We start from the raw sequence: 14,083 nt of genomic DNA on the forward strand, positions 1-14,083 counted from the left end.
GTCTCTCTTGTGAAAGAGATTTTCAACCTCAATGGGACTTCCTGGTTAAAAGATAGTTAAATAAATTTAAAAAAAAAAGAAGAAGAAAAAAAAAAAAAAGATTTAAATACAGTCACTTGTTCAAAAATATACATAATTAAACAAGCAAATACTCAAAAAGATGAATCATTCCTGTTATTGTGACTATTTCTTTCTTTTTTTAAAATAATGAGTTTTTTCCACACATGACAAAAAAGAGGGGATTGTTTTTTTCATGATTTTACTGAGCTTGTGCGTCTAACAGTACAACATCGTTCTCATAGTGCATCATAATTCACTTTGGTATGTTTATAGTTCACAGGTTGAACTATCACAAGGCATTTCTTCTTACTCCTCTCAAGTCTTTCTTTTACATACAGTAATGCTATTACTTAAAGTTAAAATATGACACTATTTAAAGGACTCTGTCAGTTTCAGAAGTGTGATCCCAGTAATACAATTTTCATACACAAATATAACAAACCTTTTTTATGTGATTAATCCAACATTAGCAGGGAGAGAAACAGCTGAGATTCTCAACCCATCCAAAGGCATCCGGATCACATTTTGTTTCTGACAGGAGAACATCTCTCACAGAAAACACTGTACTGAATAGAGACAGTAGTAGAAAAGCTTCCATATCTCATTCTATAATACTGTAAGACTTTGAGTCCAACAGCTCTTTCAGACTTATAAAAAAATCATTCAAATCATATTTAAATGTCCAAACACGCACACATAGTTGGTAAAGTATAAAATCTACTCTAGTCCAGACTTCACAATATGTACATACCTTACACACTTTTGACCTTTCTTCTCACATTCACGCTTTGAAATACATTCCTCAGTTTGACCTGTGCTGGCTCAGGATATCCTATATACCTATCCCTACAGTCCACTGGCATGTTCCTCCCTCAGTGCTGCAGGGATAGAGGTGAAGAGGCGTGGTGGACAGCGCTGGCGGGACACACAGGCTCCCGGTGCTCCAGGAGTGAGGCAGGAGGGGAAGCGGGACGGGGCGACTGGTGGAAGGAGGGACATGACTGGCCAGAGAGGAGAGCGGCTGCTGGAGCCGCCGGTCGACTACGGAGAAACACGGAGCTGAACGGATGGAGCGCAGCAGTGTATCTTCTGGCGGAGAGGAGAGGAACACAGAGGAGAAATCAATTGCTCATTCTCACAGCTATTATCACAGCTGTCTTGGCTCATTAGAAGCTTGTCACATGCAGCGCAATCACTGACAAATGCACGAAACGCAATGACTAATACAAATGTGATATTTGCCATGTGAGCTTAGTTACCCTTACTGAATGTATCATTGGGAGACAGCAGTAAACTCTTGGCCTGCTTGTTGCCTGCTTGAGCGGCTCGTTTGTAGTATTCAATGGCTGTCCTCAGATTCTGCTGCACCCCAAAGCCGCTCTCGAAACACTGACCCAGGAAGAGCAGGGCAGTGTCGTCCTGCATGAACAAAAATGAGTATGTGATTTTGGCTATTTGATCTTCAACAACAATCTTCTGTACAAGAACAAGTCGGGCAGAGAACTTAATGTTACAAACTGACACCAGGAACTTAAACAGACATTATGGGCAGAGGACTGAAGATGCCACTATCAAAACAAGCACAACTGCTCTGTGTGACTCAACGCTGAGACATTCAGCAGGCTGTAGCTCTAAAGTTATTTGTAGTGATAGTAACTGATGGTATTACTTCAACACAACTGCAGCAGAAAGTTACAAAAATGTATAAGTAAGGATGCTTTACAAATACACTGTGAGAGTCAAAAAGCAGGGGATGGGGGATACTCTGTTTCCTGATACAGGGCAGTAGAGAGGTGGTGAAATCTCAGGGATAAAGCCACAGATAAAACTCTAGAAGCATCTAGAAGGGCACTCACTCCGCTCTCTGCTGCCATCTTCAGGTACTGCACAGATCTGCTCCCATCTCTCACCGGCTCCTGAGTGTAAACCGAGGCAAGGCAGACCTGCGCCTGAAGAGGGAGAGAAACAGAGAGCTGGTTCACTTCTGTAAAGATACACCAGCATCAAGTGATAAGCACGCACACAGGAACCCAGCACAGCAGAAAGAAATGAGATGAATGGCTCCATGTTCAAATCAAATCTACTGGATTCATTGACTCCCACTAAATCACAGAGAGCAACAGAACTGAAACGACTGCTCGATTAATCAAGTAGTCGATTGACTGATTAAGAAATCCAGGGATCCCTATTGCAAATGTTGTGGGAGAGAGTTCCAGAGATGGGGGGCAGAGTGGCTGAAGACTCCAGAACCCATGGTAGACAAGTGAGCAGATGGTGATGTGAGTTGGAGTGCAGATGAAGATCTAAGAGTATGGGTGGGTCCAGTGTTTCCCACACATTCATTCATTTGTGGCGCCCGCCATGATCAAAAAATCTGCTGCCACAAATAGATTTTCTACTTATGGAGCTGGACCGTTCATTAGGAGCGCTACCGGAATATATATACATTGAGTTATTTATAGCACCACACTGATGGAGCGCAGAGTGCACTTGGGTCAGAGACGGAGCAGCAAAGTGAAACTTAACCATTCATTCTGCTGGGTCTTAAAGTATGCATCTACTTGCAGCACTGTGCTTCGAATGGTTTGACAGATCAATTACCCACCCCGCAAGTCACAAACTGCTGCTAAGGAAAGAAAAGACCTCATGGAGGGTTCTGCCTGTGCTGCGTTCACAGACCCACAAAAACCTATGAATTTAGAGAGGGGACACAGAATGATACAGAGGGACACACAGGTATTTAACATTTTTAAAAAAAGAAAGTTTGCTGTCGGGGTGTGTAGATATGAAGAAGCTCAGAAAGATACAAAGGGGCTCGGTACTGAAGGGCCTTGAAGGTGAGAAGCACAATCTTGAAACTGATGAGATATTTAACAGGAAGCCAGTGAAGTTTCTGAAGAACAGCGGTAAACTCTATGGAGGGAGTTCTACTAATGATACGGGCAGCTGACTTCTGTACCAACTGCAGTTCATGCTGACACTTAAGAGGAAGACCAAAGAGGATAGACTTGCAGTAATCAATTTGGGATGTAACCAAAGCGTGAACGAGAATAGCGGTGCTGTATTGTGTTAGAGACAGGCAAAGGCGATTAATGTTACGTAGATGAAAATCTGCTTTTACCTAAATTGAAGAGAACTCTTGATGAGCCAACATTTATTTTATTATTTAAACCTGTGTCTTTCCTACTGTGACATGTTAAAATGTCTTCTGTGGAAGTTCTGTATAAAGATAGATGTTAAAAATGGGTAAATGGCTAAAATGAAGTACAGTATATCTCATAACATGGTAAAAGCAATGTGGAAAAGCACTGTTAGAAAAGTATTATTATTTAGTAAGTATTGCAATATTTAATGTACTTGCACTTGAGTTGCAAAGGTATTCTGTGAAAGAATTAAGAGGAGCTGATAAGTTTTTGTCATGATTTTCACCTTGGTGAGTCCAGCTGCAGCAGCCTCTTCCAGTAAACTGATGGCCGTGTTTAGCTCCTCTAAACTCTGGTGCCCCCTGCTGGTCAGGAGCAGCTTTGCATAGCGGTACTGAGCCTGTCTGTGACCCCCAGCTGCTGCCTGCCAGTAGTAATATAGAGCCTTGGAAAAATAAAAACACACAAGAATCATCTCAAGGCTGATTTCTGACACAGGAGAAGAGTAAACATTTTCAGAATGATGAAGCACTCAGTTCAAGTTTGAATCCTCACCTTCTCTTTGTCCATGCTAACTCCTCTGCCTTTCTCATAGCACACACCTGTGTTGAACTGGGCCTTGCTGTAACCCTGCTTAGCTGCAGCAAGGAAGCATGTAAAAGCTGCCTCGTAGTTCTCACTCTTGGCACTTTCGAGACCTGCAGCAAAGAGAGATGAAGATATAAGCTATGGGAAGAGGAAAACAAATATGGTTCATTATGCAAAAACCCTTTAAGATTATAAAAAGTAGAACATTTAGTGTGTGTAAAATGGACTGCCTTGAGCAGGAATGAATGTGTGAAAATGATTTGGCGTGTAACTGTGTCAATAAATTGTTACCAATGATGTTGAGGACAACAGGAATACTGGTTTCTCCCACATGTCTGAGATTCAGTGCTGCTCCTGCCAGCCTCTCCTCATCTGACAACAAGTCCTGAAAACACAGAAGAGGATAAAAAACAAAACAAAATTTAATGCCAAGTCAGTCAGTCAGTCATTTGTAAGGATAAAGAAAATGAGTACTCCTGAAGACTTTCACCTTGTCTCTAGCATCTTTTGTCTGTGTGTTGCCTCGGTCGGCATCATTCTGCAGAGGACAGGACGCTGACAGAAGTGGTTCCTCTGTGATTTGGGCAAAGAAAAAAATATATTTCTCTGCTCCCACAAACACAAGACTAAAATTAGAATTTTGACTCAAATTTTTGTTTAACAAATTCTCAACTATGACTACCACAGAGCAAAGGACAAACCGGGTACAGGAGTATCGTGGTTCAGGAGTGCCCTCTGCTGGTCAGAGATGGAGCAGTTAGCAGTCAGATGGTCCTGCTCACTGCTGCTGTGATCACTGGCATCACCTGAACAACTGCTACTGCTGCTGCTGCTGCTCTGAGCCGGGGACTGATCTTGGTTCTGTCTCTCTGGCACCCCCTGCACACACAACACACTCCTTCCTCTGGGCAGGACATCACGTCTGGACACTGGAAAACCCAAACACACACACACACACACACAAAAAGAAAACAGGAATCAGGATACAAATCACACAAGATTAAAAGGAAAAAGGTAAGATGGTTAAATGCCATTGCTTAGTTACAATAACACATTAAGCACTTACAGATCTTCAGCAAAATGCTGTAGCCACACTTATGTAAGGTTGAGGGTGTTGTCAGGGCCCCAGGGATCGGACTGGGCTCAGTGTTTGAGGAGAACTGAGAATGGATCCTCCTGCAGATCTGCATGAACAGAGCTGCTGCAGCCCCCTGCGTAGACATATTAGCTCCACTGTCATCGCAGCATAAGAACATGAGATGTGTACCACTACTCCTTGCACCGACATCATGGGAGTCCCCTTAAGTGTAATGGATTACAGTTGTAACATGCAAGTTTTCTCTTGCTACATAAATGTCATTATGTAGGTACAGTACAGTAGTAAACATCCCTGAGAAATATCAACAGGATTCATCCACTCTGCAGGGAACAGCAGCTGGAACACCAGTTTAGCACAAAGTAAAAATTAAGATCCGGGAGTATCATGGTTACCTGGATGTGTCTCTTCTTCATCAGTTAGCATAGTTTTCACACGTTATGCATGCTACTTGTGGTCTGTAGGAAACACCAAAGCACGGGAACATCCAGCGGCTCATTTGTAACATGTGATACGTATTTAACTGCCAAGATTTGTGAGCACATTTTAATTACTTAACTTGTATATACACATTTATAACAGTGTAGACATTTAACTTGTAGACTGTGAAGCTAAATGAATTGGGGTGTTGCTACATTTTTGACCCTCCAGGGTTCAGTGCTCAGTTACTCACAAGCCTCCCCAAATTGCATGCTCTCTGTGTTCAGTCAGATGTCATTCATTGAACTCTAAATCAAATAAGGGCTGTATGGTATTTGTATAACTTCCATCAATTCAAATCGCTTACTATGCATGTGTAATCAGTGCAGCTGTCAGCAAGGAATATGCCAGCTGCTGCATCCCTTACGTTTTAATATATCATTATGTTTTCTAGATAATATGATCACATACTTGATATGAAATCAATGTAAAACAGCTGCGTTACAATCGTAGCCCACGCTGTTACAATTAAGACACACATGTGCTTCATTTGTAATATCAGACAGCGTCCACTTTTGGTCTGAAAATACTACATATGTGGGTGAAAAGAATCTCAGAGTAAAACGTTAAGATGTTACACTTATGGTGACTTTCTCCTACTGCACACAAGAAATAGCGAACCACGTGCCATAGAGAGCAGAGAACAGTCTGCAGATTCTTTCCAAGCAAAACTCTACACACTATGAGCTCATTTTTAAGTAGAGGGGAGGAGCATATCCACAAGAAACAGGCTATGCGGAGAGATTAATTATGAAGGAAATCAGACAACACATTTATATGCATGTAGTAACCTGCATGAGATTGTTTGCGATGAAAACCTGCAGACTGCTGGCTTACCATGACACATTATTGGGCACCCCTGCTGTATACTTTAACAGTAGTGATCAAGAGAGACCAATAAGACCACTACATGGGGGTAAGCAGTGTATATGAGCAGCTAAACATTATATCACGTGATGAACGCCATCTCATATTATAGCAAAAGGCCATTTGTGCCACATTGCCTGATTGATATTTGTTTAATGGTTGCATTTTCTTTTACTTGGTGTCATTAAGTTCTACAAGTAGTATCATTCCTTTATTTAGTTTAAACAAGGTTAAATACACAGCGCTCGGGGTGTTAAATAAGTGGGGAGATGAGACCAGTGACAAGCTCCGTGTGCAGCAAAGATTTTAGTTTTGGGGTGGACTAGTGTTGGCTGTTTGTTTTGTCATTCAAGTTAAAGTTGGTAATTGTGATCGCAGTTAGCTTTAAATTAATTTAATACTAATAGCTGTCAAATAGTGTATGAAAGCCAAACAATCATGTAATATTTGTGTAATCAGTTCAGGCTCTTTATACCCTCAGTGAGCAGCCTCCTGACATCTTTCTTACAACAAAATGTAGACAAATCGTGAGCTATTGGCGTCTAGAAAGTAATACTGGACATATGAGTATATATAGAAGGTCTTTTATATCACAAAAGGTAACAATTGAAGTCATACCCATCCCACAGCATCTAGGGCTGTGTAACGTGGAAGCTCAGCGTAGCCAAACTGAAAGGTCCTCTGTTTCTTCCTCCTCTCTCCATCTTCCTCTTTCTGAGAGCTGCAAGAAAAACAGCACAAACAAAATATTACAATTATGTCTGTTTCTGTTTCCAGTGTGTTGTACTAAGGCAACACAGAAACAAATACTGTGTTTGAGGGAGATGGCTTTGTTTCTGTGTCCTCAACCACCCCTGTTCATGCTAACAGCACATGCTGCTGGATGATGCAACCAGTTGAAAGGGGAGGCAGCATGAGTGCTCCGAGAGGAGAACGGGTTCAAAGAAGGGGTAAAGGAACAAGAAAGGAATGGGATGGGGGGGAGTCTCTGAGGTTTGACCTTAATTCAAAGGTTTTCTTTTCATCAGCTGATAATATGGCCAGTGGTTTGAGGGCAAAGAAGTCCTGAGATCAAAGTGAGACGCTCAGTGCTTTTCTTTCCTATTTCTTCTTTCTTTCGAGGCTTTTCTCATAAGTCCTCGACAACGTCTGCACAGTGGAGAAGAAAAAGGAGAAGCTGTGTGTCGAAAGTACCTGCCGTCAGAGGAGTGTCGGGAGGTGGAGAGGACAGCTGAGTTGTTGATGACCTCAACCTCCCCCAGTCCCTGAGACTGCCCCTGGTTCTGGGGCAGCCGTAGGGGGTTGTTGTTGCCATGGCATCGATGTAGAACTGAGAAGTGAAGGGAATACGGAGACAGCAGAAATGAGACATTAATGTCCAGTGTTTAAATTTCAGGGAAGAATACAAGGTTCCTCAGAGCTACCTGACATACAGTACATAGTCTGTCATTTCCTAATATATTTCTAGGAAATTTCCTGGAAAGAATAATGCATAATATGATAATAACTAATGGGGAAAAAAGAGACTAAGATCTGAGACCTTTATTTCAGTTTGTTTACGTTGATGGTTTTTAAGCAGTTGTTGATTTCCAAAGTATTTTTTTCAACTTATTTGGTTATCACTGGAAACTTTATTCTCTATCAATGTTAAACTGTATTCTTAACTGCTAATTATTATTTTTTTTTACATTTTTGCATGTTTGTGTAGCTGACCTGCTGTGCACTAACAAAAAGACTCTCTAGATAAGACACTAGAACTAATTAGAATTAATTGACTGGGATAAAACTCTGCCTCACTTTTGCCTAAAACAAGTACAAAGTTACAAAGTCATTTTCAGGAACCTTTCAACAAATTTTCAAACACTAATTACTTATCTCTTGGACATGACAGGAAACTACAGGACATAAAAAGTGGTAGCAAAACATGTGCAGCGACACTTCTGTAGTATCAAAGTCCTGCAATATCATCTAATTAACAAAGACCACATTGTTTTTATCTCATGCTAATGCATTTTACAGAGGTGGTAAGAACCCAAATCATGTGATCTCTTTGGTTAACTTGTGCACACTGACTTGCATGAAACAAAATGTCATTATTTTAAAGAGCGGTAAGGCGTTATATTGACAGAGGTGCAATGCAATACTTTTTTTTTTTTTTAAGTTTCCCGAAGTATATGTGCACAAAGACAAATACAGGGATCAGTAAAACACAAATATAAGCTATACAAATCAGTAAGGTACTGTTCATTACTTATAAGGAGAGAGGGGGTCGGTGCAAAAAGGGGGGGCATGTCAAATCAAGCACTGGAGAGAGACTTGTGTTTTTTATTTTGGCTTAGGGGAGGGGCATAGAAACTTAAACAGCTGTATTTTGTATTAATTTTACAGCAAATTATTAAAAGGAAACAGTCTGGAAGGTGTATTTTCTTGAAGAACTGCCAAAAATCACACCATTAATCACAGCCAGAAACTTTGAAAACATAAATTAGTGTTGGATTTTCAAATTTCCGACAGTGCTATAACACATAATGTGCAGTGAACGCTTCTGTCAGAAAAAAAATCATTACGAAATCTGAGCTTAAAATAGTGATATTTCATCAAAATCACTTTATTCTACATTTCAATTCAAAATTTGGCCAAAAATAAATCTTTTGCACTAACTAACCAGCATGCACAACATGAGTGAAAAATCAAGGCTCTTTTCAACTCATTTTCCACCTGTCACTCAGATACACTCAAGGAAAAATATTTGTAGCTTCAAGGAGGGTAAAGAAAATAAAGTCACACCCCTCCTCTGATAAGTAAAGAACAGTCCCTAATAACTAATAGGTTAGTCAATCCATGGCAGGCAAACACAGGTATTTAAAAATAGAAATCCAGACACTGGTGTAAGAATAAGGGTGAGGATGAATAGTTATGAAATTTACAGACAAAGCATTCAAAACACATTTCTCCAACAAAACATCCTGTATGTGTGTGTACATGCCACGTGCGCAAGTGTTTCATGCAGGTAGCGTTGTTGACACTTGACTAACGGTGTCATGTATGTGAGTGTATGTTTGTGTGTACAAGAGTTTACTGTTTAGCTATAAACAGCCTCTGGACATGTTTATCGAAAGGTCTAGAAACCGGCTGTGACTGGAGCTCAGTGACAGGAGTTCAGTTACAGGAGCTCAGTTCACTGACTGACCAAAATAAACCGGGTGACGGTGTCAGTTACAACAATACGGTAAAACTAGATAAAGTAGTTTCCTATTTTGAATGAACTGACTTTACTAGTGATTAGCTAACCAGCTAACGTTACGCTACATGGGAATAATAATATATAGCGTTTATTTCTTCATTTAACGTTAAGCGATACAACACGGCACTGTGTGAAAAGGGGGATGTGCCCATGACATTTGTCTCACCTCTTCCAACAAAACCTTGAACTCTCCACATGGTTCGTCTCTTACAGCAGCTTTATCTCAGGAGTCTCCGGTGAGGCATGTTTAATGTCTCTTTGAGTCCGTCTGTCGCCATTAATAACGACAGCAGCCGTTACTCGTTCTACTGACTCCGGCGGGTGAGTGAAATCAGTCACGAGATCTGTCGGAAGAGCACCAACCCGGAAGTGCCTCCTATGACGCAACAGAGAAAGTTTGAGAGCGTTGTTAACAGCGTCACAGCGCCACCACGCGGGGCAATGGAGAGTAACAGCCTTATAGAAGACCAGCGTGTGCCAAGACTGTTGGGAGGAGTAGCTACAGTAAGTAAATAAAGATTAGAATGAGGCCTGTATATAAAAATAACCAACAAACAAAACTAATATGTGCCCTTAATATATTTCTGAATCGTGGCACAGGAGAAGAAAACAACTTACCATTGTTCAGAGGGGCAGATAGAGAGCAGGCCTTTGCAACTGATTCAAACTTACACCTTGACTGGAAATATTCCTGTGTTCAGAGATGAATGATTGAAAAAAAGGATAATATTAATATAAAAATTATGCCATTTGCTATACTGTATATGTCCTCAAAAAGGCAAACTCATCTGCATCATGGTTTTCTTTTCTTTCTTTTTTTAAAAATAGTAAGTAGCTATCTAAAACAATTATATGCTTTATCTAAGTAGAAAATCTATAAATATACTATAAAACTATTCAATTAAATTATTACGTTCTAACTTTCTTTGATATTTTTGTTAGATATGCAGTGATGATTGTTGGGTAATATGTATGTTGATGTTGTCTAATGTCATTTCTCTATTTGTGTCAAGACAATACATGCACGATAGTGTGCACTGGGGCCCTCCGTAACCTCCTTACGCCACTGCTACTGTTAAATATCTTCTGGGACACTACCTATAGGCTATATCGGGGGTTCAAATTTTTATATTTGCCGTTGGATGTTGTGTGCATACACACTGGAATTTTTGGTTTATTGTTGATTGATGTGTCGGAATAACTCCCTAAGGGATGGGTCATCCCTTTGTATCAGTCATTCAGCAGCACAGTGGGTATAATATAGGCAGATCTCGGGTATGTTCAAAACTAGATGTTTTTTAGTTCTTTAATTTTGACCTCCTTTAAGCCAGCCAAAATAAATAAATAAAAAATAATAAATGAATAAATAAATAAAATCCCCACACTACAATTTTTGTTTAGTTTAGAGCTGAGAAGGATTTGAAGGATTTGACCATAGTGGTACTCAGCCAGGTGTCTGGAGACAATCACAGGTTATTGACAGTGATCCAGGGGGGTGCCAGAAAAATGGGGAATTATTTCTTTTCAATTAAATTAAATCCAGTTCAGTTAAATTCAGCTCAATTCAATTCAATTCAATTCAATTCAATTCAGATCAGTTTAGTTCAGTTCAATTCAATTCAATTTCATTTATAAAGCCCAATATCACAAATCACAATTTGCCTCAGAGGGCTTTACAGCATACTGCATCCCTCTGTCCTTTGGACCCTCACAGCGGAAAGGAAAAAAAAAACCCTCAAAAAAACCTTTAATGGGGGAAAAAAATGGTAGAAACCTCAGGAAGAACAACTGAGAAGGGATCCCTCTTCCAGGATGGACAGACGTGCAATAGATGTCATGCAACACTATTTAATTCATGATAGATGTGAGCCTGATGTGAGTAAGAATCATAAGGGTGACTACTCTGATCATAGGTTTCACTTCCTCCTCAGCTGTAGTTGAGTCTCTACATCATATTTAACAGTCAGATGGAGGTCCCTGAAACAAACCTTATTAAATGGGAGTCTGTGACCAGATGTGTATCAACTTGGCAGTCCTTGGCATGAAAAAGGAGACAAGCTGGCCTAGAACGTGTTGGGCCTAAATGCCTGTATGTTTGTGCAAAGGGGAAGGCAACTGCATGACAAATGTATAGCGTGCTCTTCATAAGGCAAATGTGCATTCATCTGTCTTTTAGCATGTTTAAATCTGTGCTGCAGAGGAGACTTTTTAATTGGTAGCACAGGTGTCACTAATAACATTAACGATGGCTTTGTTCTATTCAAGTGTCACAGTAAGCCGCACAGTGAGCCAGTGAGCCAGCAGCATACACAATACCAGGACCCTGAAACTAAAGCAGCTAAAGCATTGATATTATTAAAATTGATAACTGTGCTTCATGAACAGTGAAATGTCAACAGGTCCTCATGGTGTATGACTCAGGGTTTATTTAAACATTACATCACATTTATGAAGATTCATGTCTGAAAAGGTGTTACAGTAAAACTGAGTTCAGACTGCAGCAAGAATATGAAGTAGAGGCTACTATCTTTGCAGTATTATATCGAAAAAAACACAACACTTCCCTGCTTTAAACATATACCCAGGTGTATATATTAGCGGTACAGGCTTCATAAATAGGAAACTGCAAATTTAAAATGGCATTTCAAAACCAGTGCAATTTGATAGTCGCAATGCTAAAATATAAATACCCTGCAGAAATATGCAACGAATACCTTAAGTCCTAAAATCAATAATTTGTAGAGATCCAGCTCACTCAGGGAAGCAACATTTTACTTTCAAATTAAGTTTCTGCATAGTCATGAATATGGCATAGAGACCACCAGGCTTTATGACACTGTCTAATTAAAAATTAACCAACTTTTTGACATTAATTCGAAGACTTCTTGCTTCTGTTGCACTTCTCTCTCAAACACAATTTCTCCGAGGACACATCTAGGTAAAGTTTCTCAGGATTGTAGTGTCAGCTCAGTTTTTAGTGTAAATTTATAATGGGCTGTGAGGTGGTGTGGTGAATGAGGAGATTGTGCTGTCTGTCTGTCTGTCTGTCTATCTATCTATCTAGATGAATGAAGACTTTACTCATGGGTTCAGGGGGTGATTTAGTAAATCGCCCACAGCTCATCGCTCACTCTGCAGGACAGTTTGGCTTTTCTTTACTCGGCCCCTGGATCAAACAGTGACGCACGCCTCAACTCTTCCTGGAAACGTGCACACTCTTTCAGTCAGATGGGGCTAAACGGGGGGCTGGAGGGAGGTGATGTGCCGTTGTGAAGTCAGATTAAACTTGGAATAATTCCCTCCTTGACCAGTTTCCATGGTGACACAGTCATCATGTCTTTCACTTACCAGCCTCCATGGGCGAATAAGTCTATCCTGCAGTAGTTTGTAATGTTAGCAAGATCTCTGCACTGCCAAATAATGTTTGCTGACTCGCCTGGGGCCAAATTTGTCTGGGCAATATGGAAAACACCGAGTTGAGCTGGAAACAGAGTCCCACTAGAGATGACTAATTGAGCAGTTTGTTTTTACCCATGTTTCAGTCTGTATTCGAGTTCTCAAGTTTGGGAAATTTAAAGCAGGGAGGGGACTTAATAAGTGCTGAGCAATTTTTGAAATCTCATTTGCTCTTTTTTTTTGTTACCTTCTAAACATTTCTCCCCCGTTGCTGCGGTTCATGACTCTCTGGCTGCCTGCTTGTTCACAAATAAATGGGTTCCCAGCCAGTGGGTGCAGACATAGTAAAAATGGAGCTGGGTATTATTGAAGGCAGTGGTGGAAAGGAAGTAAGTAAACTTACTCATGTGTTACACTTCAGTACAGTTTAGGGGTATTTGTACTCTACCTCGATACTTTAATTGGATGCCACTTTAAACTTTTACTCCACTACATTTATCTACCAGCTGTAGTTACTTCTTGTATTGAGAGTTTACACAAAAACACATGATAAGCTATAGGAAAAATAAAAGCTAAATCCTAACTGAAAAGAAGTGCATGTTTCAGATGTTAATGAATCTGATAGCTACAGAACATCTCTTACTTCCTGAATTAATAAATATTCCAGCAGTAAGTGAGACACTGTGTGGATGTCTTTGATTTTTTAGCAGTTACACCTGAGAGTGATCTCCCCTTTACAGTTATCAGATGGCTTCATTTAGTTCCTTGTTAAGCTCGAGGCCCAAAGAACGAAATTAATCTCATATTTTCTAATAGTTGAATCCAGATTATTGCCAAGTAGGGTTCCACATACAAGGATTTTGTATCTTGTATCTTCTCGATTTTGAATCTGCACACTGTACAATGTTTTACTGTCAAAATTTTATACTAATGAAAACTCTGGCTCTCTGTACCGACAAGTCCGTTCTGTGCTGCAGGTTTCAGGTTTGCTGGTTTGTGTCAAGGTCTGTTCCACCCAGGGGTGTAAATATGGACAGTGTGGGCATTGTGGTTTTGCTGGGGCCTGTGGGGTGGAGGGGCCTAATTCAAAATCGCTCAAGACTGACAAGCTGGGCACATCTGCATAAAAGCAGCAGTAAGACACACTTTTGGTCAAATATGTACACACCTAAAACTCTGTGTGCGTGTGCTTCATAACTAGTAACTAGG

The 14,083-nt window shown here is 40.4% G+C and overlaps 1 protein-coding gene across 1 annotated transcript; it reads right to left on the reverse strand.

Moving 5' to 3' along the window:
• Positions 1-176: 176 nt before the first annotated feature.
• On the reverse strand, positions 177-9,838 carry dele1 (DAP3 binding cell death enhancer 1). The gene is given in 13 exon segments (XM_050042727.1): positions 177-976; positions 978-1,149; positions 1,320-1,479; positions 1,917-2,009; positions 3,490-3,648; positions 3,759-3,901; positions 4,083-4,176; positions 4,282-4,364; positions 4,493-4,720; positions 4,858-5,002; positions 6,853-6,955; positions 7,429-7,564; positions 9,645-9,838. Coding segments are annotated over 13 exon segments (1,617 nt in total). The 5' UTR covers positions 9,676-9,838; the 3' UTR covers positions 177-906.
• Between the last annotated feature and the right edge of the window lie 4,245 nt (positions 9,839-14,083).

This window comes from Epinephelus moara, chromosome 4, assembly GCF_006386435.1.
Source record: "Epinephelus moara isolate mb chromosome 4, YSFRI_EMoa_1.0, whole genome shotgun sequence".
In the NCBI taxonomy this organism is placed as follows: Eukaryota; Metazoa; Chordata; class Actinopteri; order Perciformes; family Serranidae; genus Epinephelus; species Epinephelus moara.